Below are 20,839 nucleotides of genomic sequence, written 5' to 3'. Positions count from 1 at the left end.
GTAAGAAACGTTTGACCTGTCTCCAGAATTAGCTAAAGGAGATAGCAGAGCACCCAAGGTATAGCCTAAAGCTGTCACAGTTTTATGAGAAAAAGCTATCGATATGTCAAGCACAAATTAGTAACCTGACCCTTGACAGCCATAGAGCTGCTTTAAAGCTCCATGTCTTTCCTCCAGCCACAGCTCCACCCTCTGTTTGTTTAGCTCTTAGCATTAGCTCTTCATCTCCAACGATGTCTTGTTTTGGTGGTAATATAGGGATGTTAACTATAACTGCATTAAAGATTGTATTGTATGTTAACTATCGTAACTGTCAATTTACTGTCTAATGAATTACTTTATCATACATACATGTAATATATAAATAATATGTTAATAATGTCAAATCTGTAAATACTAGTTTGTGCTTTGGTTAGTGCTAAATAGCACTGCATTTTAATTGCTATTTTTAGCTGATCTTCCAAGTGATCTTAGCAGCAACAAGCAGAGCCACATTAACACATTAAAGAGTATTGCTTCTGATAGTATCTATACGATTAATAAATACGTGGAATTGAAATGATTTGACAGTATCTTAAATTATCTGCAATATCTTAAATTAGGAACACTGTGTAGTAAACACATTTGTGTACTGTCCTATTTTAAGAGAGTGCCAGTAAAAATGGAGCTCAGTCTCTGCAATTTAAAGTTTGGCTAAAAGGGTAGCTGGATAGAGCAGAGCAAAGAGAACACACTGCACTCCCAGTGGCACCTCTCTCCAGTCTCCTAGTAAGCCGACTCGCCCCTCACTGGTGGTTACTTCCTCTAGCTGTGGACCCAGGCACAGAGAGAAAGGCGGTCAGAAAGAGGCTGGACATAGGAGGACAATGTGGAGTAATGTAAATTACACCTGTCACCTCAAAAGTAAACGGCTATGAATAATACACACAACATCAACCACAGACAAACATGAAACATTAACGAAAAAATGAGCCAGTGATCGAATCAAATTGTTAGTGAAATTTGATTTGATTCAGATGTTTGACAGGATCAAACAAAGCAATGACACATGAGTGATGGGCAAAACCTGTTCTTTTTTGTTCTTTTAAACTAGCTTTCATAAAATGTTATTTGGGAACATTGTTCAAGAGGGGCATCTAGTTCACAAGGCACATCATGGGTGTGTGGATTTGTGAGTGCTGCTCTGCAGAGGATAGACTGCACAGGGCTATGAAACTGTACATGTTTGACATTATAAAATCAAGTTCAAAACTAAACCATCATCATTTGTTAGCCCTGGGCTAATTTGAGTCAATATTGTGGGCATATAGGATTTGAGAGGAAAACATGAATACATGAATGTTTTGAAGGTTGCCTCAACAATATAACTGTGACAAAGTCAAACGAAGGGCATTAGGCCTTTAGCTGATCTGAAACAGGTTACAGGTTAGTCGCAGGCACCCTCTGAGGTCTGTCCAACTACAGAAGCAGCACCCTCAGGCCTTCACCAAGAGGCCTTTTGTGTCAGTTACTCTTCCCACTTCACGCACAGAATCCTTCACCTCCACGTTGCGCACAGATGGGTCTGGTGCCTGCTCAGGCCAGTCCGGTAATTCCTGGTATCCGCCTGCTTTGGCATTCAGCAGATGGGACAGAGAGCCCAGCTGGAAGTGGTCCCGGTCTACGACAAAAAGGTTTCCAACAATGAACAACGTATTTAGTAACACCTGTGATAGCCCTATCATGGACTTCTGAAGTTTGCCTACAAAAAGGAAACAAAGCTGCCATCTAAGGAGTCAAGGAGATCCGGGTGTTAATTTAATTTTATTTTAAACTAATCTGATCTGATTTAGTTTTTCTTAATGCAAATTAGTGTACATTTAATGAGATACTGTTAAATAATGTTTCCAAAATCATTTCAGCGGTTCATCAACTCGTAACAGGGTGAACGGCACTTCTGCTTTCACCTCGCGGCCCTCTATCGGCTATAACCGCACTATGTAACTTTACAAGGTGGGGTAGTGTATCTGTAGTTTGATTAAATGATACATCAGAAACTACAAATTTGACTTGCTTCGATGTCGCAATACATCATACTTCCATAAAATCATGCAACATATTCTACCTTGTCTGTTATTTGCTGGATAAACAAATAGCGTGTGTGCGAGGAAAAGTGGAAAATAGCGTGTGTGAGAGGAAAAGTGCTTTAGTGTTGCTTTAATGTACTGAAGATCACAATATCCATTCATCTGCATTTACATTTTCTTTGTCCCCGCCAGAGTTTATGATGTTATGATTTATGATTTATGATGCCAGATGTTATTTTCACATAGAAAAAATCAAGATACCGGATCTCTTTATATGGGTAGCGTTTTTGTAGGCGAACTTCAAAGCTATTAAATGTAAAAATGGCTGCTGTGAAAAAGGTCTATGGTCTTGTCAACCTCTTTACCTTTAAATGGAGACTCCAAGACAGGAGCAGGTTTCAAGGCAAGGAACAGCTTCTTAGCGTACTTGTTAAGGGCACCACCCTTATCCATGGGCACAATAAGTTGGCGGATGAATCGAGCCCGGTCACGAATGTCATAATTTTGGTCATACTTTGCCAGATTGAGCACATACTGCGTAAGCAATTTAGTCTACAGGAAGCGGAAAACAAAGACAAGGGTCAACTTTGGATTTGTAACATTTGATCAGTCAATGATGATGTTATTTACACAACATTTTAAGAACAAAAAAATTATCTTAAGATTGTATGATCATCTTATTAGATTACCACACATTATTAATAATGTTAATACTACTACTACTACTACTACTAATAATAATAATAATAATATTGGCCGCGTTTCCCAAATGCAATCTTTCTTAAAGCAATAGTTCGGAATTTTGGACATAGGACCTCATTTCCAACTTAGTCGGGGTGATATAGGTCGATGAAGACCATTTTCAGTGAATTTCTGCCCTTCCTTGAGTTGCAGCGTTCATCTCGTGCTAACCTAGGTGCCGAGATAACGCAAGTCAACGGTAACATCCAGCCTGCCACTGAAAACACTCCACAGAACACCCGAAACAAATCAATTATAACGTCAGACTATCGATGCACATGCCTGTGTTGATAGAACAATGTTAGAAATAAAACTAACCTTGCATCGCATTGCAATAGCCTACTTTGTTCCCTGTATGGCAGTGGCGTATTGATATTGAGAAACTAGTCCCTCAAAATGTAATAAATCATTGAGTTGCAAGGTTAGTTTTATTTCTAAAATTATTCTATCAACACGGACATGTATATCGATAGTCTGACGTTTTAATTGACTTGTCTCGGGTGTGCTGTCGAGTGAGTAAGACGGTTTTGGTAAGTTTTGGATGTTACCGTTGAAATGCGTTAGCTCAGTACCAGCGTTACCAAAGGGGAACGCTGCAACTGAAGGAAGGGGTTAAACGCGATAAAATCAGTCTCCACCGACCTATATCACCTCGGTAAAGTTGGAAATGAGGTCCTATGTCCAAAATTCCGAACTATTCCTTTAAGGACTTAAGAAGGCTCCAAAGAAGGAATCACTAAGAAGGAGCGCTAAGATACGGGTGTTTCCCAGACGCGTTCTTAACTGCCTTCTTAGGAGAACCTTAAGATCAAGCCAAAGAACCACGGTGGTGCTGAAACTGAATCAATCGATGCCAGGCAAATCGATCACCCACCCATTTATCAGTGCACAAGTCACACACAGCGCCTCGTGTTCCCCCTACAGGTGCAATGTATCGTGTGTGCGTGCGTGTGTGTGCGCGTGTGAGTGTGTGTGTGTGTGTGTGTGTGTGTGCAGGCCCGGGTGGCTAATTGGGAGATTCGGGAGGATTCCCGGTGGGCCGTTAACGTTTTGGGCCGGTGTGACTATCGTGAGCTTAATTATTGTTTCTGAAGATAATTTGCTGCGCCCTTGCGGCACTTCTGCAGCCTGGGCTGTGCAGTCGCGACTCCTTACACCTATAGTCTGCCAAAAAAACTCAAACTAACTGATCAAACAGGGTGATTATCAATATAGCCTAGGCCTATTTTTTATTAGCTCAGGCCATTCATATATTAACTTATGCAAGACGCATCCCATCTCTCATATAGATAGTGTGGTAGTAGGCATGTGATGTAGGCTAGTCTACTTTAATATAGCCGAGAAGATGTAACCCTCCAGCCCATGTGGTCTGCGAGTGGGGTGCACGTATGCATTAATGTAAACCGGAGTAGGCCTAGTCTACTATAAACTCATACGCAGATGTGTTGAAAACTTAAACGTGTAATTCAATATAATTGTAGATGTCTTTTCAAGTCTAGGCCTATGTTTCTTGCGCCAGTGGTCCACAGCTACGAGTGCATTGCAACATTGAAAATTGTTTTATTGTTTAAAAAAAGTGGAGGATATACATTTCCCTGATGCAGTTTGATCACTAAAGCCTAGAAAGCTACATGCCCCTAGCGGCAGGCTATGCTCTCTGAGCATTTGATCGCTAAGAAGGCTGTTAAGCGTGGGTCAGCTCGATCTTACGTTTCCTTCTTAGTGAAAGATCTTCTTAAGCTAAGAGCGACTCTAGGAAACACGTTCTTCTTTCACAGCGTTCTTAAGAGCGCTCCAAAGAAGATCTTACCGTTAAGAGCTTCTTAACGACTTTGAGAAATGCGGCCAATATCATTGAAGCATAACTCTCACCAAAATGCAACCTACAGTGTTTTTGTGAATGTTGCCGAATGTAGCCGAATGTAGCCAAACTTTAGTTTAAAACGATTAAATGAAAGCTTGACTCATGTACACACAAAAACACACAGGTTGCATTTTGGCAGAAGTCGGCTTTAACTTCTGTACTGTATGAATATATTTCATGAAATGAGAGGAATGTGAATATCTCACTTGTTTTGAGTTCGTAAGATAAAGTTTGGCTGCCAGATTGATTATCTGTAGCTTGACAATGTCTTCCTCATTAGTGAATGTCTTAGCCATCTTCCTCAGGACGTCAGGAGCAATCTTGGGCACATGTTCACAGTACTCTCCAATTAGCCACAGAATGCTAGCTCGTGCCATTGGGACCTAGAGAGAAGAACATATCTGCTGTAGCACTCTGATGGAAGAAACAGGTATATGACAAAACAGGTTGAACAACCTTACCTGAATGTTGTCTGTGAGTTTAGCCATATGCTTAATAATCTCACTATGCTGCTCCGGTTGCATCTGTAAGAGTTTCTTTATCACCACCACTGATTCAGCCACCACCAGCTCTGTAATGTCACACATCAGATTTGAGGGCTTTCTTTTGTGATTTCAACATGTGGTGGCATCATAGATTTAATAACCATTTACTACAACAGGTGCACTAACCATCGCGGTTGGAGAGTAACTGGACTAATCCGTTCAAACATGTGTCCCGGACCTCGCCAATATTTGTGGCACAGCGACCAATGGCTTGGATTGTTGCAGCAACAAAATCTTTGTCCATACTTTTAATGTACGTCTATATCCCAAACAGAAAAACATGTTTAAAGCGAGTAGATTTTTTGTGTGCATGAATTTAACATCTTCAATTAGTGTGAGGTCATGCATTTACCTGAAATTCTCTAAGGATTGTTGAAATATTGGTCTCATTTGCCAAATTAGTTAAAACCTCAAGCTGTGAAGACAATGAGATATCTTTTAGTGGATGGATATGCTACACTATGGTGCAAGGAAAAGCATAAGAGTTTTGCTACGATGAAAAGGACTGTATACTACTATTAGTGTACCTTAAGGACTTTGATCTGTGTTGGGTCTGTGGAGCGTATATAGAAGCTCTTCAGGTATGGTTCAAACATCCCCTACAGGAACAATCAGACCAATAAAAAGCAAAAGACATCATCATCAAATCTTGCTAAGTCGAGTGGTTGTGGACTCAATTCATTAACCACGTATCCTGGATGTTAAATTCACATTCACACCTTCAGCTATCTAAGTGCATCTTTATTACAGCTTTCATAGGAGAGCATGGGCTAGAGAGGTTTGAAATGAATACTGTGGCTAATTTCAAAACAACATTTTGAGAGCATCTGACTGCTGCCCAATAAAGCCTGAACAAATTTGATTCTGCTCTTCTAAAATGTACATGAATGATTAACTTTAGCCACAGAGGGCACTTTTTTGCCCATTTTGATGAGGCTGTGATTCTGCAAGCTCTCAGTCAAAATAGTATAATCTGTATAAAAATGTTATGAACAATATTCTTGAATGTCATGAACATCATTCTTGAATGTGGATCTTACAGAAAGGGGCACTTGATGTCTGCTACCGTAAAATAATCAGACTATGTGGTGTGATGAAACTACATATATATTTAATTTCTACATTGTTTTGTTTTATATTTATATGCTTCTGTATTTTATCTAGTCACAAGGTCATCTATTTGTATGATTAAGTACATTGCAGTAACATAAGAATAAGTAATATACAGTGGTAAAGGTATTATTAATGTTTCATCCTCTCATGGTTTGTCTACATAGCATGCTGAGATGATCACTAGCAATAAAACCTTTTCTACATTCTAAACTCAGAATTGTATCATCATGCTACTGTGGTAATGTTACCATGTTTTGGGGTGATTTAAATGTGACTTTTTTTGGTTATATTTAGGCAAAATTTTTGTGATATGGTGGACTGTAATTTTTTGAATGGGCCTGCATTCTTATGTAACTGTGGAACTGGTGAATTCTTACCCTTCTTTTGATAGTCATGGTGGCCACGTTTTGCAAAACAACATACTGGACTTCACTGTGAAGCAATAGATAGTAACAGATACAATTACACATACATAACTCATTTTCACATTGGCCTCCATATTGTTAAATGGGTAATTTCATGATCAGGGTAAGCGCTTAACACTAGAAGCGCCAAGCGCCGGTCATTTGACCGCTGACGCGTATTACTAGAAGCGCCGTGTAGGTTTGACCTAGATATAGGCCTACCTAGAACTGCAAAAAAAATCTTTTCACTCGACTAAATTCCAGGACCCTACGTTCACAACTTTTCCTAAATACGTGTGTTTTATCACCCAGAAATTTTACATGATCAAAAGCACACCGGTAGAAGCTAGTTTAGAGATATGTTGTCTCACGTTCGGCCATGTTTGTCCAGGCTGCTATTCTCTTTTCTCACAGCAGATGTTGCAAGGGTTTCCTGTCAGTCGGGCATGAGAATAATATTTTACCATAAAACATATAGTTTATATAGGCTATGTGCAATATGTATTATATATGTGATTTATTTTAATAACTATTTTTCATTTACATGGCATAGTCTATGGAGGCGATTTAAAGTGGTAAAATGCAAGTTTGTTTTGAAAACGGCCTACGTGTGTAAAAAATATTTTCAACTGAAATTCGTCGTAGCCTATTTATGTACGTAGGGCACGTATGCCTACGTACATTCATAGTTGTATCTTATCTTCTATTTGTAGGCTATCTTTTAAAGCTCAGACTAATGTATAAGCATTTTCTTACATAAGTACAAAACGTTAAGTGACGCAAAGTTAACTCCCTTGACTAATATGCAGGAGACCCGGGTTCACATCTCGACACGAGCGAAATGATGTAGCTTATATTGACTGAATTCACAGACCGTTTTTCAATGTCGACGAACAACTATTTTTTGTTAATGGTTTTTAATTACAAACTATCAGAAATAAACGGATGAATCACAATACTGTTTACCATTAAGGAAACATAATTTCGCCAGCCAATAATTTTCTAAGCCAAATTGAGCCGCCATCTGACAAACTTTGGTTAAGCCAGTTAGACTTTTTGCATCTAAAAATAATTATATCATAGAGACACACGCGAAAAATAAACGATAGCCTAGAAACTAGGCCTAGGCTAGGCTATGAGATTTTCCAACTGGATACACCACATCAGTATTGTACTCGTTGCTACGATACACAGGACCCACAGTGAGTTGACGACTTCTCCGCGATGTGTTTTTTCTCACGCTGAGACGACATGGGGGAAAGAAGCAAACAAGTTAGCCTAGCCTAATTTTGATCTCGCTTTACATACTTTCCTAATTCCTACGTAGGGCTACTCAGACTTTTGTTAAATCTTCAGGGCTCGGTTGCACAAACACCAAAACCAAAGATTGATGATATGAACCAAATGTTCTGGAACAGACGGATTTACAGCATTGAACGCGATATTAGCAGAGAGGGTTAAAGCGGAGTAATGAAGGATCTTTGATATTAGGCTACGGCGACTTCCACCGTTTCCAGAGATTGCTGCACTGTTACATTGAAGTGAAACGTGCAGAACTTTGTCCAAAACAATGCAATAACATTGTGTGTTGAGATCTAGTATAATAGACATCTGTAGACATGAAGTGGCAACTAAAGCCATTATCAGCCATGAAAACTTTGGCGGCTGCAGCAGCATTTAGGTTTTGGCTGAGCCAGCTAGCCAGCCAATAACTTCATCAGCCAGCCGTTATTCTCAAAGCAAATGGCTTCGGGGTCTATATAACACACTATCCATTGCAAACATAGCCTATTTGAAACCGATCATTCCACCTCCCCCATACACTCGTCTAACCAGTTCACAGGCTAGACATCACTGCGGCATTGAGGACAACTGCCTCCCCACCCCCACCCCCTCTCTCTGCCCCCTGCATAGGCTGTAGGCTGGCTGTTTAGGCTGTTTAACTCGTGGAACAATGCGCAATCATGTTTCATCGTATATGCGCGTTTCAGAATGTTCGAATTCGCCAGCGTGCGTGTAGTTGTGTGAATAGAAAAGAATAGAATAGAATATACTTTATTGATGCCTTGCTCAAAAGAACGTCAGCCATGAACCGGTCGGGGATCGAACCAGCAACCCTTGGGATTTAGGGCAGTGGGCTACAGCTCTGCCCCACCAAAACGTTAAAATGTGTTGTCAATGTTGAATCACGAATTCACATAGAAGTTAGCTTAAATTGTAGAAATAATAAGCCTATAGCTTTTTTTCAGCAGACATCGCAAACATAGCCTACACATTCGCATCTTTCACTCATCATTTTTAATTAGGCTACTTCTCGCACCTATGCCTGCTCAGCATAGCTACTCTCTCTATCTCCCTCCCTCCGAGGTAGCTAAACCCTACAAGATGCTTCTCCCTAAATTAATGAAAATTGTTTAGAAAGTAGCCGCGATAGCCTGTAGAATGCGGCATGAAATCCTGGCTACTGTGTAATTGAAACCAGACTAGGTTAGGCTCTTTGTTCCAAGTCCGATCATTTTCGGCGGCGCGAACATATGGGCTACCTATTAAATTAATATAAGTGAATTTGGGGAGTGAATTGGAACTAGCCACCCATTCATTTTAGAGCTTAGATTATCTGCCCAAACCCGAACTGCGGGCCAGTGTTATGAGATCCAACAACACCGGTGTTGGGTCTACATTTTTCATCCTTCCCCTCCCGTCGGGTCAGGCTCCTAATCACAGAACGCATGCCTCCGTTTTAAAATAGCCTATAAATAACATTTCTAAGTAGCATACAAAATGTAAAAACGAAATATAAAAAATGAAATACTATGAAAAAGTTGAAAGTCAAGTTTGCTTAAGGTTTGTTCAAGAACTCCTCCAGAGTTTTTACCTCAAACAACACAAATCAACACAAATAAATGAACAGATAACTCAAACGTGCTGTATGTCAACAACACGGTCTGACACGATGACACATGGCTTAGTGCAAACTGAATTTATGACCAAACGATTTGATTCGTGCAGGAAGCGCCATCTAGCTATCATTATGTGTAAGTAACAGCCTCCCAGTCTAAGGACTCAGCGGTCTTTTGACCGCCTCAGCCGCGCTTTAAGTAGTTCACACCAGCACGGCGCTTCTAGTAGGTCGTCAAAGCAGTCAAATGACCGGGGCGCGGCGCTTCTAGGTATAAGTGGGTCAGAACGGCACGGTGCTTCTAGTGTTAACATTTTCCGCATACACGTCTGTGTACCTATGTTGACAGTTCAGCTACATGCACAAGAATAGAGTGATTGATAAACCAGTCTGTAAATAACAAATGTTATGTGCACGCCACTGCCAAGGCCATGTGAAGAGGTACACCTGTTTCCCTTGGAAGGATCTATTTCAGAATACCTTTTTATGCATAGAAAAGTGCTTAGAATGTCAAGTGTGTTGACTAGTATGTCAAGTGTGTTGATTAGTATGTCAGGTGTGCTGATACATGCGGCCCCCGGACCTTCAGCAGTTTGCCTACAAAGCCAAAAGTTCTTTATATGAGGTATAACTAACCTGTGGCTTCTCATAAGCCGAACAAGAGCTTTTGCGATGACACCAACCTCTGCTTTTGGGGCAAGGTGGAAGTAGAGCTGGGCAACTGCCATTACAACCTGAACAAAATAAAAGAGAAGGGGAAAAGGAACACATTATTTTGTCCTATGAACATTTTTGTGTATTTTCATTCTTTTAGGTACATGTTTTTTTTACAGTGGTAGCAATTGTTACAAACAACCTACAGCTGCATTCCGACTTTGTAGGAGAGGTTTAGTGTTTCTCAGTAGAAGTCTGTGGTCAGGATCCATGACATAGGGTTTTCTTTTGGCCACTGTGGATGCTTCAGTATTCTCCTCCTTTGCTTCCTCATCCTCATCAGAACCGTAGAAAGCCTTCTCCCCGCCTTCCTCCAGAAGAGACTCCTATGGCAAGATTATAAAGCAGTGACACACACACACACACACACACACACACACACACACACACACACACACACACACACACACACACACACACACAAATACAGACACACTTAACACAATAAAAACAAACTCTATGTTTCACCACTGACAATGTTCAAAATAAAATGACACTTCTGTGGTAGTGTGGTGATGTTGTCTACAGAAAAATCGAAGTATTGTAAACATGATACAGTAAGTGTTTGAAAAGGTTATAAAATGTGTGCTTTTTATTGTGTCTTGAAGGAAAGGCCTAACAAGTCGATTAATAAATACAGCGCAAACCACAATGAGCGCGAGAGGAGAGTAGTCGACGCTGCATTTGAGTAGTTGACGGTGCAGTCAGCTCGGCATTCATTAATCTACTTGTTAAGCCTTTCCTGGTGGCCGCGACAGAAATGGTCTTCATGGTGGAATTGTAGCCAAGAATACGGCAGTGACTGGACCTTCCTCACACAGTTGTCTTTATATTATCATATACTACACACATTCACTTACATTTTTAATGAATTAACATTACTTTGTTGAAACCTGCTTTCACTTGTAATATATATTTTTTGTAAACTGTTGTAAAAAAAGGGCAATACTTTTTATAGGCGCTGTATTTAAAGGTGACATAGAATGGATGAATTGAGTATTGCACTGTGTTCTCTGATGTTAAAATAGTATATATTCTTCTCTTTTGCAGTCGTTTATACTTACTAGGAGACCCATCTACACTAAAGGATAGTATTGCCTCAGTCTATGCAGAATGGGTCCAAACAGCTATCATGATTGGTAGGAAACTGCTAGTCCAACAGTGGAAGTCAGCCCATGCCCCATCAATAACAGATCGGTACAATGCCCTGACTACAGTTGCTGCATATGAACGAGTGTCCCTCACCCTGCTGGATAGGTTAGATTGGTACTACTTTAAATGGCAAAACTTTCTTCAGTATATCAATGACCTTCACTGATGAACTACAGGTTCGGCCCCCTTTTCCTACACAATACAAGAGCTCTCTGGTTCATTTCTAGCGCAGCCTCCTGCCTACAGATTTTTTTTTTTTTTTTTAAATATACTGTTTGTTGTGTCTTGTCTGTGGTCTATGTGGGCATATATTGTATATGCATTCACTGATGCTTGATTTGCCCTTTGTTTGTTTGTTTATTTGTGTGAGGAATTTTTCCATGCTCTTCTTAGGGTACATTCAGCTGCCGGCGTCTGTTTTACATTATAACCCTATGGAGGAGACCGTGTTTTCAAAAAAGTTGCCTGCTTCTTTTTTCTGCAGCTCGAAGTTGAGAAATGTTCAACTTCTGGCGGAAAAACACCTTACGTCATGCTGTCTTTTTTTACAACTGACCAATCACAAGTGGATTAACGAGACCTGTGGTTTCCCATGACAACAGGTAAAAAATGGTGAAGGTGACAGAACATCGGTCGAGAGCGGTCAAAATCATAGTTATTACGTTTTCAGGAAGGGGCATACTCAACCTCCAAAACAATACCTATATCTAATGAATTGAACGTCATATTACTGAAATATAAACATTCAAAGGAGTTGAGTTCATCCTGTCATGCCAAGAGAAAAACGGAGAAATTTGCCTCTGAAGTTAACTGTCGGCTCAACAGTCACCAACGCTTTGTAAGGCTATACAACGCTATTACAATATTTACGGTACGTGTATCAACGACACAGCACGCTGATGGCTTGGTGGTTGTCAATGAGTGCATTTACCGTAAACATTGGAATAGAGTGGCAAAAACGAGACGCCTCTAACTTCCTGCTTCCTCTAACTTTCTCACCTCAAGAAACTCACGTTTTTAGACTAGAAAAGGTCAGTTTTTCGGCGAAATGTATTCATGGCCGTACAGTGTAGACCTCCCACTGTTTCAAAACACACACACAAAAAAAAATCCACGATTTTAGCACAAGTGACATAAATGGTCATATTTCTCAGAAACGTCTGTTGTGACAAGCGACTGGTTTTGCCGTGGAGAGTCACATATATTCAACTTTGATTTAAAAAAAAAAAAAGCTAAATTGCAATTTTACAAGACTAATAAAACCATATAATTAGGCTGGGTATTGAAATGGTCTGTTTGACTAAATGGCGCCCTCTTTGGCAACCCCAATTGAACTTCAATGGCATTGCGATGTCTGACATCATAAGCAGGCTCTTTTTTAATTCACCCATTTTTTTGTGTCTATTTCTAAGTTCAAGATTTTCATATGAAGGAGGGCACAACCATGATTCATGTTCATGATAGCTCTTTGTTTATGCACAACCTCTCATAATTCATGAAAACCAAGAAAAAAAATATTTCCATTCTATGTCACCTTTAATAATCGATCATCATGTATGAAAATGAAATTAGATATAGCATAGTTTGAAATGAAGTGAAACCTCTTTGGACTCCAAATATCAATTTAACAGTTTACTGTAATGAGACAATTACACATTTTACCTACAGTTGTGAAAACTCCATGTGTTAATCACTGCCAACATCACCTAATAGTATTTGGATACTGTCAGATAAATTCAAATGATTGACAGCACCTTCAATTTCAATCACAGTTGCCAACATCTATTTGTGTTTCTCATCTGTAGCCTGTTGCTATTTTTGACTGTGTCTTATTGGTTGAGGTTGATGCTGTTGAAATAAAATCTGAATCTAATTTCAATTCATAGTTTGGTCATAGTTTGGAAAGTTTGGTCTGTCAGTTAGTCAATTACTTAACCGTGGGGAATCATGCTGGCTGCGTCGGGACAATTTCTTTTTTTCAGGTGAAAGATTCTAATTCTTCAGTTTCAGTATTAGTTCATTTCTAGGAGTTGTTTTAATTCCCTATTTATTATCTATTTGCAATCATATAGGCCCAGTGTCACATTTGCTTTTGTTAGTATAAAATCAATTGCAGGGGCAAACATGGGGGCAACTGGAGCATTGTTTCTAAAGAATATCGGAACTGTAGAGAATATAAAGAAATATAAAGAATAAAGAATAAAGAAATGAAGCTAAATGATTTAGAAATTCAGTGCACTATAAATGCCAAGAACATGGGTTTATAGTAAGTAGGCTTTCAGTGGGATCAGCGTGCAACAATTTCAACTGAACATTTCACCAGAACACTTTCTTTTGTCCTCTAGTTCTTCAGTCCTATCTTTATGGTGGCCGACAGGTGCAAACGACGTGCAACTTATGACAACACATGCAAATCAACAAAACACATGCAAATAGCCAAAATAAACGACTTAAGAAAACGTGAACATCATTTAGAAAACGTGCTGCAAATTCAGAAAACGTTTACATTTCAGAAACGAGCTGCCAATTTACAGCACATGCAAGCTCTGAAACTGAAAACACAAACAGAAACAGAAACACACGCAGATCAGAAAACACATGTGTGGTTTAGAATTGAAATTCTATTCTGTATTAACCTACTGCTCTAATCTTACAAAACCTGTGTCTTAGTTACTCAATAATCACATGCTAAAACAGTTTCGAAGTCAAATGTCAAATATTTTTTTGTTGCATTAAAAAAACTCTCAATATGTAACTCTCGGGGATAGAACCCTGATCCTGTTTAGATCTGTAAACTCCTTTGTTACCTCTGCTCTAGCGTAATTCTGTTGACATAAGCAGTGTTCATGAAGTGTAGGCCTTATCCAATTAACTGCTATAGCCTACTCATAACCAAGAGGCATTATGTGGGTAGCCAATGCTGTTCTTGAAGTAAACGGGACATTTATTTATTATACATAAATACTTCATTGACAGTGATTATTCAGTAATGGACTAGGACACAGAATCATATCATTGCCCCATATCGGTCCCACTTTAGCACTAGTAATAATGCATCTAATTTGATTTTGGATATTTAGCTTTTTCTGGTGAAGACAGCATGTCAGGGTCGGTCATAATAACAAAAACAAGCTGGTCTCCACCAGTATCAGCATACTTACATTAATGTTGGGGTTGAGGAATTGAGTCCTAGCATATCGGGTAAGCATGTTGATGATGACCACCTGACCCCATTCCTCCACATCAATCAGTAGGTTACACAATTTACGGTAGTTTTTATGGATTAAGTCAATGCGCTCCGGACAAACCTCCTCAAAGGCCATGACAACACTTCCAGCAACAAGCTGTAAAGACAGATGTAAAGCACATTTTAAGTCTTAAATTTAAAAAGCTAAATTTGTTATTTGTTTTTCGATAACCATAATGCAGCGTTGATTAAATGTTGTCTGAAATGTTTCCATAAAAGCAAGCTCAGTTACTTAGCACCACATTCTTTCCATACTGTACTGTACATCTACCATCTATTTCATTATGCCCTAACTTTTTGAAATCGGGCTTACCGTAGTTTTATCAGCAAGAAGCTTCTCTATAACCTCTATCAATTGGTCCTTCTGTTCAGGGTCCAAACTAATAAAATACCCAGAAAGCATTAAACACATCACATAAAACAAAACAAAAACATTTTCCATCCATGACACCCTAAGGAAATGCTATTAGTACCTGTACAATTTTGGGATGGCATGAGCAGCAGTTTTACGGACATAGGGAGACATGTCCGATGCAGCTTCTTTGATGGCAAGCATCATGATTGGCACTATAATAGTGACTCTGATACTGGAGAGTACCCGTAGCGCACTTGCTCGAATCAGCTGGTTAGGGTCCTGAGAAAAACAAAGATTCAAACTCAAATTATTACAATAACCTTCAGACACACTTTTAAAACTCTCTTATTTGTGACCTGTTGGAGCAAGCAGCTCAAATATAACAGGAGGATGACAAATCAATTGATGGATTAGTAACATTACTGTCTATAAAACTTTCAATCTGTTCTTAAAGGGTGTCCGGTTGACACACTCAAAACCAACGCAGACACTTTGAAATGAAAATGGATCAGACTTTAGGGTAATGCTCTACAAAATATAAACTTTACAACTTTTTTAAATGTTGACTGTAAAACGTTTTTTTCGAAGTTAGCATTAGCTCAGTGTTGTTTTCTATGAAACCAGAAATGCTTCAGGAACACACATGTCTGTTTATGCAGTTAAAAGGGTCTATAGACACTGTATTTCCAAAAGTATTGGGTCACTGGGCCTTGATTTATATGAACTTCAGTGCCATCCCATTTTTAATCCATATGATGTCGGTCCACTCTTTGCAACTGTAACAGCTTCAACTCTGCTGGGAAGGCTTTCCACAAGGTGTGGGTGTGGGAGTGTGGGAATTTTTGATCATTCTTCCAGAAGCAAATTTGTGAGGTCACAGACTGATGTTGGACGAGGAGACTGGCTCTCAGCTCTAATTCATCCCAAAGCTGTTCTGTTGCGTTGAGGTCAGGACTCTGTGTAGGCCAGTCAAGTCCATCCACACCTTTGGGATGAATTAGAGCAGAGACTGAGAGCCAGTCTCCTCGTCCAACATCAGTGTGTGACCTGACAAATGTGCTTCCATAAGAATGGTCAAAAATGGTCACAAACACAATCCTGAAAGCCTTCCCAGCAGAGTTGAAGCTGTTACAGCTGTAAAGGATGGACCGACATCGTATCAAACCCTATGAAGTAAGAATGGGATGGCACTGAAGTTCATATGCGTGCCAAGGCAGGTGACCCAATACTTTTGGTAATATAGTGTATAAATGTGCCCCCGAATATAAAATGGAATATGTGCAGTGTGTGCTTAAAAACATAAGGAAATACCGGTACTTCAAACAAAATTATGTTCACTCATTTTTTACATTACAGTACTTTTGCTTAATATTCGTAACTCTTTCTTCAATACATACTGTGCCGTGTCCACAGGCCAAAGCTTTAAACTACTTGGTGCTAAGCCTGCAAGTGTGTGATGAAGAGCTGGCTGTATGAATGATCAGGTGTTTTAAGATTTTGTACATTCCACAAAATGATTCTCAAAAATGATCAATTACTTGATAACAAGGCAAGTACTATTATGTTAAAACAAATCTGTAGGTGGATGGCTGTTTCAAAGAATGGAATCAGTGATTCAAATATGACTTGACCAATGATCAATGTAGTAGTATCATTCAGTCAGAGACTTCAACACTAACAATGAAAAACTAAGAGTGCATCATAATTCAGCAAAATTCTGCTTCATATTCTTTTTGTTTTTTCATTTGTGTCCATAGGTAACCTTTAACCCGCGCTGGAACGTGGAGATGGAGAGCAGAGCCAGATCTTGCTGTTCCTCAGCATAACGCACAAGGTAAACATACACAAGCTTCTTCACCTGTCAAGACAGAAGAAAGCATTGCATTTCAACATCAAGGCTGATTATTGATTATTTAAGTATTTAGCACCCTTAAGTCAGAACTTACTTCAATGTTTTTACAGGCCACATTCTTCACCACGGCTGGAAACAATTCCGAGGCATTCTTTCCTCTGGCAATCATCTGTTTTGTTGGCAAACAACAGAACATATTAGATTAGTCAACTAGATTAGTCAACTAATCAAAAAAATAATCACTAGATTTATTTTTTGGGACAGCCCTGACAACAGCACTACCCATGACTGCAAGGCTTTGCAAAGGGCAGCACAGCAGCACATCACAAGGACTGATAAACCAACCATCCAGGACCTGTGCAGCCAGTGTTGCAGAAGGAAGGCTAAGTGGATGCTCTCTGAAGTCCCAACCACAGTCTGATGTGTACAGGGATTAACAGTTCATTTTACAGTGTAACTCTGGCGAAATTTACCCCAGGCTGTTTTTTCTGCATGAAAATACATCAAATTAGATGTACTGCAAAGTGATACACACAATATAACCGCCGCTCAGTCCTGCACATTCTCTCTGCAAATATCAATCACGCGTTTGTTTCCATCGCCTACTCCATCCCCTACTGCAACTTTTATGTATGTAAATGAGTGTGTGCATGTGTGCGCTTGCTTTTGTGTATGAGTGCTTCTCTGTCTATGAGTGTGTGTGTGTGTGTGTGTGTGTGTGTGTGTGTGTGTGTATGTGTGTCTGCTTGTATATGTTCACTATGTTCACTGCCGTCACTGTCACTCCAATATCAGATTACACACACACACACACACGCACACACACACACACACAGACACACACACACACACACAGCCACACACTCACACACACACACACACACACAGGCACACACCCAGATACACCCACAGAGAGAGAGAGAAAGAGAGAACACACACAGAATACACACAGATAACACAGAACACAAACACACACAGGGCCAGATGTACTAACGTTTTGCGCCCATTTCAGGCGTAGCGTGCGCGTAAAAACATGGGGAGGATATGTATTAACAGGCCGCAATGAGACAAACGCGCAGACTGCCTGCCGTGGGAGCTGAGAATGGCTATTTGCGCTTTTCCGTGTCATGCATATTAATTCCTGGGCGGATCAGCTGAAAATGGGTGTAACGCGCAAGTACAGGGGAGGAGAGGTGCTAATAGCGATTGATTAAGTATTCCGAAATATGTATGTAAACAGCGCACGTATATTTTGCGTTGAAAAACTTCCGCCTGCTAAAAGCAGGTGTAATCCAAATTGCGGTTGACTGCTTCTCTTAGAAAAAACGTTAAGAGACAGCGGAATCAGTATTCAGAGCATCAGTTTTCGTCATTGTACTATGTCAAAAGCAACCTTAACTTTCATTTGCCTCTGTAATCGTATTGTCTCTTTCACAACATAGCCCTTCTAAATCTGTTAGACTAAGTATTACAGTTTTTTCCAATCGTTTACACACAATTTTGAAAACGGGGCTCTTTTTGTCTGAACACATCACACAATTAACCAAACACAACACCTAATCAGCAGAACATAACAGATTGTTAGCAAAATTAAATATTTCTGTCAAAACAATAAACACATTGATAAAACCTTATACTGTTCTCATATCACTAACACATTATTTGAATGATTCCACACTGTCGCTATCTTATACACACCAACACAATAAATTCAAAACACATCTGTAAAAAACATCTTCCAATCTTATTCAGACATATTGTTTGAGAGCATTAGGATAATTTAGATTACAAAAATATAAACATAAACATCAAGCAATGCATAAAACTGATGCTGCAGACAATATTCATTTATTTCACTGTACCATATGTTCAGTTACAGTGACAAGTCAATCAACAGAAAATGGCAAAATTATAGTTCTTACTACTGTAAAGTGTAGAAAAATAAAAATCTGTACACAAACAAAAAGTACTGTACACTTACAGTCACTGAAGAAAAACTAAAGCAACAATACAAACAAGTACCAACAATACATAATACTCTAATCATCTCTCTGTCTAGCTGGATCAGGCCATAAGAGTTCACCACATCACAGGCTATGGGTGCCTCTCATTTGGGCTTTTATACATCCTCCCTCGCTCCTCTGGCCTCAATCCTCACTGATCGACATAAAGAATGATGGGGCGAAAACAATGGGATAGTCTATCCAGTGTTAGTTATAGATCAGTGGGAACGCCCCTCGAGGATCGAGCATAACACACCTGAGTGCTGCGTTTTCAATTTTGCACATGTGTGCTTACACACCTGGTGGATGTGATTATTCAATTTGTTCAGTAGTGTGGTCATTGGCAAGCCAGGGCTTTGTAATGAGAGGGAGGTACCTAACAATCTTTATCTGTGTCTAAGGTGTGAAAATGTGTTTTACGTTTTGACATTCACTGTGTGTAATGTTTCGCAAAAAGTGTGAAGCTGAATTTGTGCTTACTGTTGTACTACTCTGCGCAGGTGTTTTGCTTCTTAAGTGCTAAGTATTGTTAACTGTCTGATAACCTTAATTTTTGTGTGTATACGATTGGAAAAAACTGTAAGTCATCATAGCCCTGGTCTACGTGTAGTAAATAGTTCAAGTATTTTTTAAGTGGATTAGTAGAACTACTAGGCCTTTGTCTGTCACTGCTCGTTGACATCTCTTTGTATCATGTATGATCGCTAAACTTTGATTCTTTTTAATGTTGCAATATTCAACTGCGCTTGTGGTTTAGCTCTGCACACGCAATTGGCGTGTTACAGGGGGCGGGAACGGGCGGTGTTGGACGCAATTAACGTAATGGAGTGACAGCTTAGTAAATTCCACGCAATATAGTAAAGCACAGCGTTCGCATTCTGCGCATACGAAAACTCGGTATTAGCGCTGTCTTAGATTGCTAATTGTAAAACCGTGTGACAGGTGTTTGCCCATCTGATGAGTCAGTGTGCATGGTAGGGCAGTTAGCTTTAGAATTTGAATGGCAGTGTCTTCGTTGTGAAAACAAGAGATTTTCTTCATGAAAAGTATGTCTAATGCAGATAATTGTGTGTAGTGTTTTTAAACAGTGTGTTTTAGAACTGCAATTTGAGTGTAAAGCAGAACTTGTGCTTATAGTTCAGCAGAATCAGTTCAGGAGGTTGGTGCATGAGCTACATATTATTGGAATTGTGTCTCAAGTACCAGAAATTGTGTGGAAACAATTAAGAAAAACTGTAATACCACCATCTACAAGCCGATGGGTATACAGTCCTGAATGTACACATAAATTGATTTATTGGATATGGATGAAATCTATGATGATGATCAATGTGCTCCAGGACGTCCTGATTCACAAATTAAGCACAGGCATCAGGTATGAATCTCATCTTGATCTGGATCTGTCTGGAGAATAATCTGTGTGTATTTTCAAACCAGCCCTCAACAACTCAATATTGACAGTACAGAGAGAGCACAGGCCTCACCAAATCACAATGGCAAATACATAAACACCATGATATTGCCAGAGCTGGTTGACATAGCCTCTGCCCTAGACCTGAGATTATAGTCCCAATTTCACAAAGATAGTGTAAAGGCTATGAGATATAGACAATATATAAGAGGCATGTGCCATTATCCAACAACAGCACTGCTTTTAGCAAACTCCAACTTGTTCTACAGTTAGCTTTCAGTGTTGACAGTCATTATGTCTAGTAATCAATTAGGGAGTGCTGTTGGTGACACACTGCTCAAAGCCACAGAGTGGTTATACAGACAAACAACTGCTCAAAACCACACAGTGGTTACTACATACAGGCAGACAACAGCTCAAAACCACAGAGTGGTTACTACATACAGACAAACAACAGCTCAAAACATACAGGC

The 20,839-nt window shown here is 39.6% G+C and overlaps 1 protein-coding gene across 3 annotated transcripts in view; it reads right to left on the bottom strand.

Annotated features, from left to right (window-relative positions):
- Positions 1–20,839, bottom strand: part of LOC134094585 (AP-3 complex subunit beta-2) — a 59,576-nt gene that overhangs the window by 21,002 nt on the left and 17,735 nt on the right. For 2 of the 3 annotated variants that reach the window (XM_062548171.1, XM_062548174.1), the window contains exons 3-17: positions 17,047–17,121; positions 16,863–16,958; positions 15,219–15,379; positions 15,059–15,125; positions 14,660–14,842; positions 10,493–10,672; positions 10,269–10,366; positions 6,707–6,761; positions 5,744–5,815; positions 5,569–5,631; positions 5,343–5,475; positions 5,133–5,242; positions 4,878–5,054; positions 2,432–2,618; positions 1,542–1,660 (exon numbers count right to left, since the gene is read on the bottom strand). In XM_062548171.1, coding sequence (XP_062404155.1) covers positions 1,542–1,660; positions 2,432–2,618; positions 4,878–5,054; positions 5,133–5,242; positions 5,343–5,475; positions 5,569–5,631; positions 5,744–5,815; positions 6,707–6,761; positions 10,269–10,366; positions 10,493–10,672; positions 14,660–14,842; positions 15,059–15,125; positions 15,219–15,379; positions 16,863–16,958; positions 17,047–17,121 — 1,776 coding nt within the window. Of the gene's footprint in view, positions 1–1,529; positions 1,661–2,431; positions 2,619–4,877; positions 5,055–5,132; positions 5,243–5,342; positions 5,476–5,568; positions 5,632–5,743; positions 5,816–6,706; positions 6,762–10,268; positions 10,367–10,492; positions 10,673–14,659; positions 14,843–15,058; positions 15,126–15,218; positions 15,380–16,862; positions 16,959–17,046; positions 17,122–20,839 lie in introns of all 3 variants that reach the window. The other variant, XM_062548172.1, reaches the window with a different exon arrangement.

This window comes from Sardina pilchardus, chromosome 10, assembly GCF_963854185.1.
Source record: "Sardina pilchardus chromosome 10, fSarPil1.1, whole genome shotgun sequence".
Taxonomy (NCBI): Eukaryota; Metazoa; Chordata; class Actinopteri; order Clupeiformes; family Clupeidae; genus Sardina; species Sardina pilchardus.
This window is presented reverse-complemented; position numbering and strand designations above follow the sequence as displayed.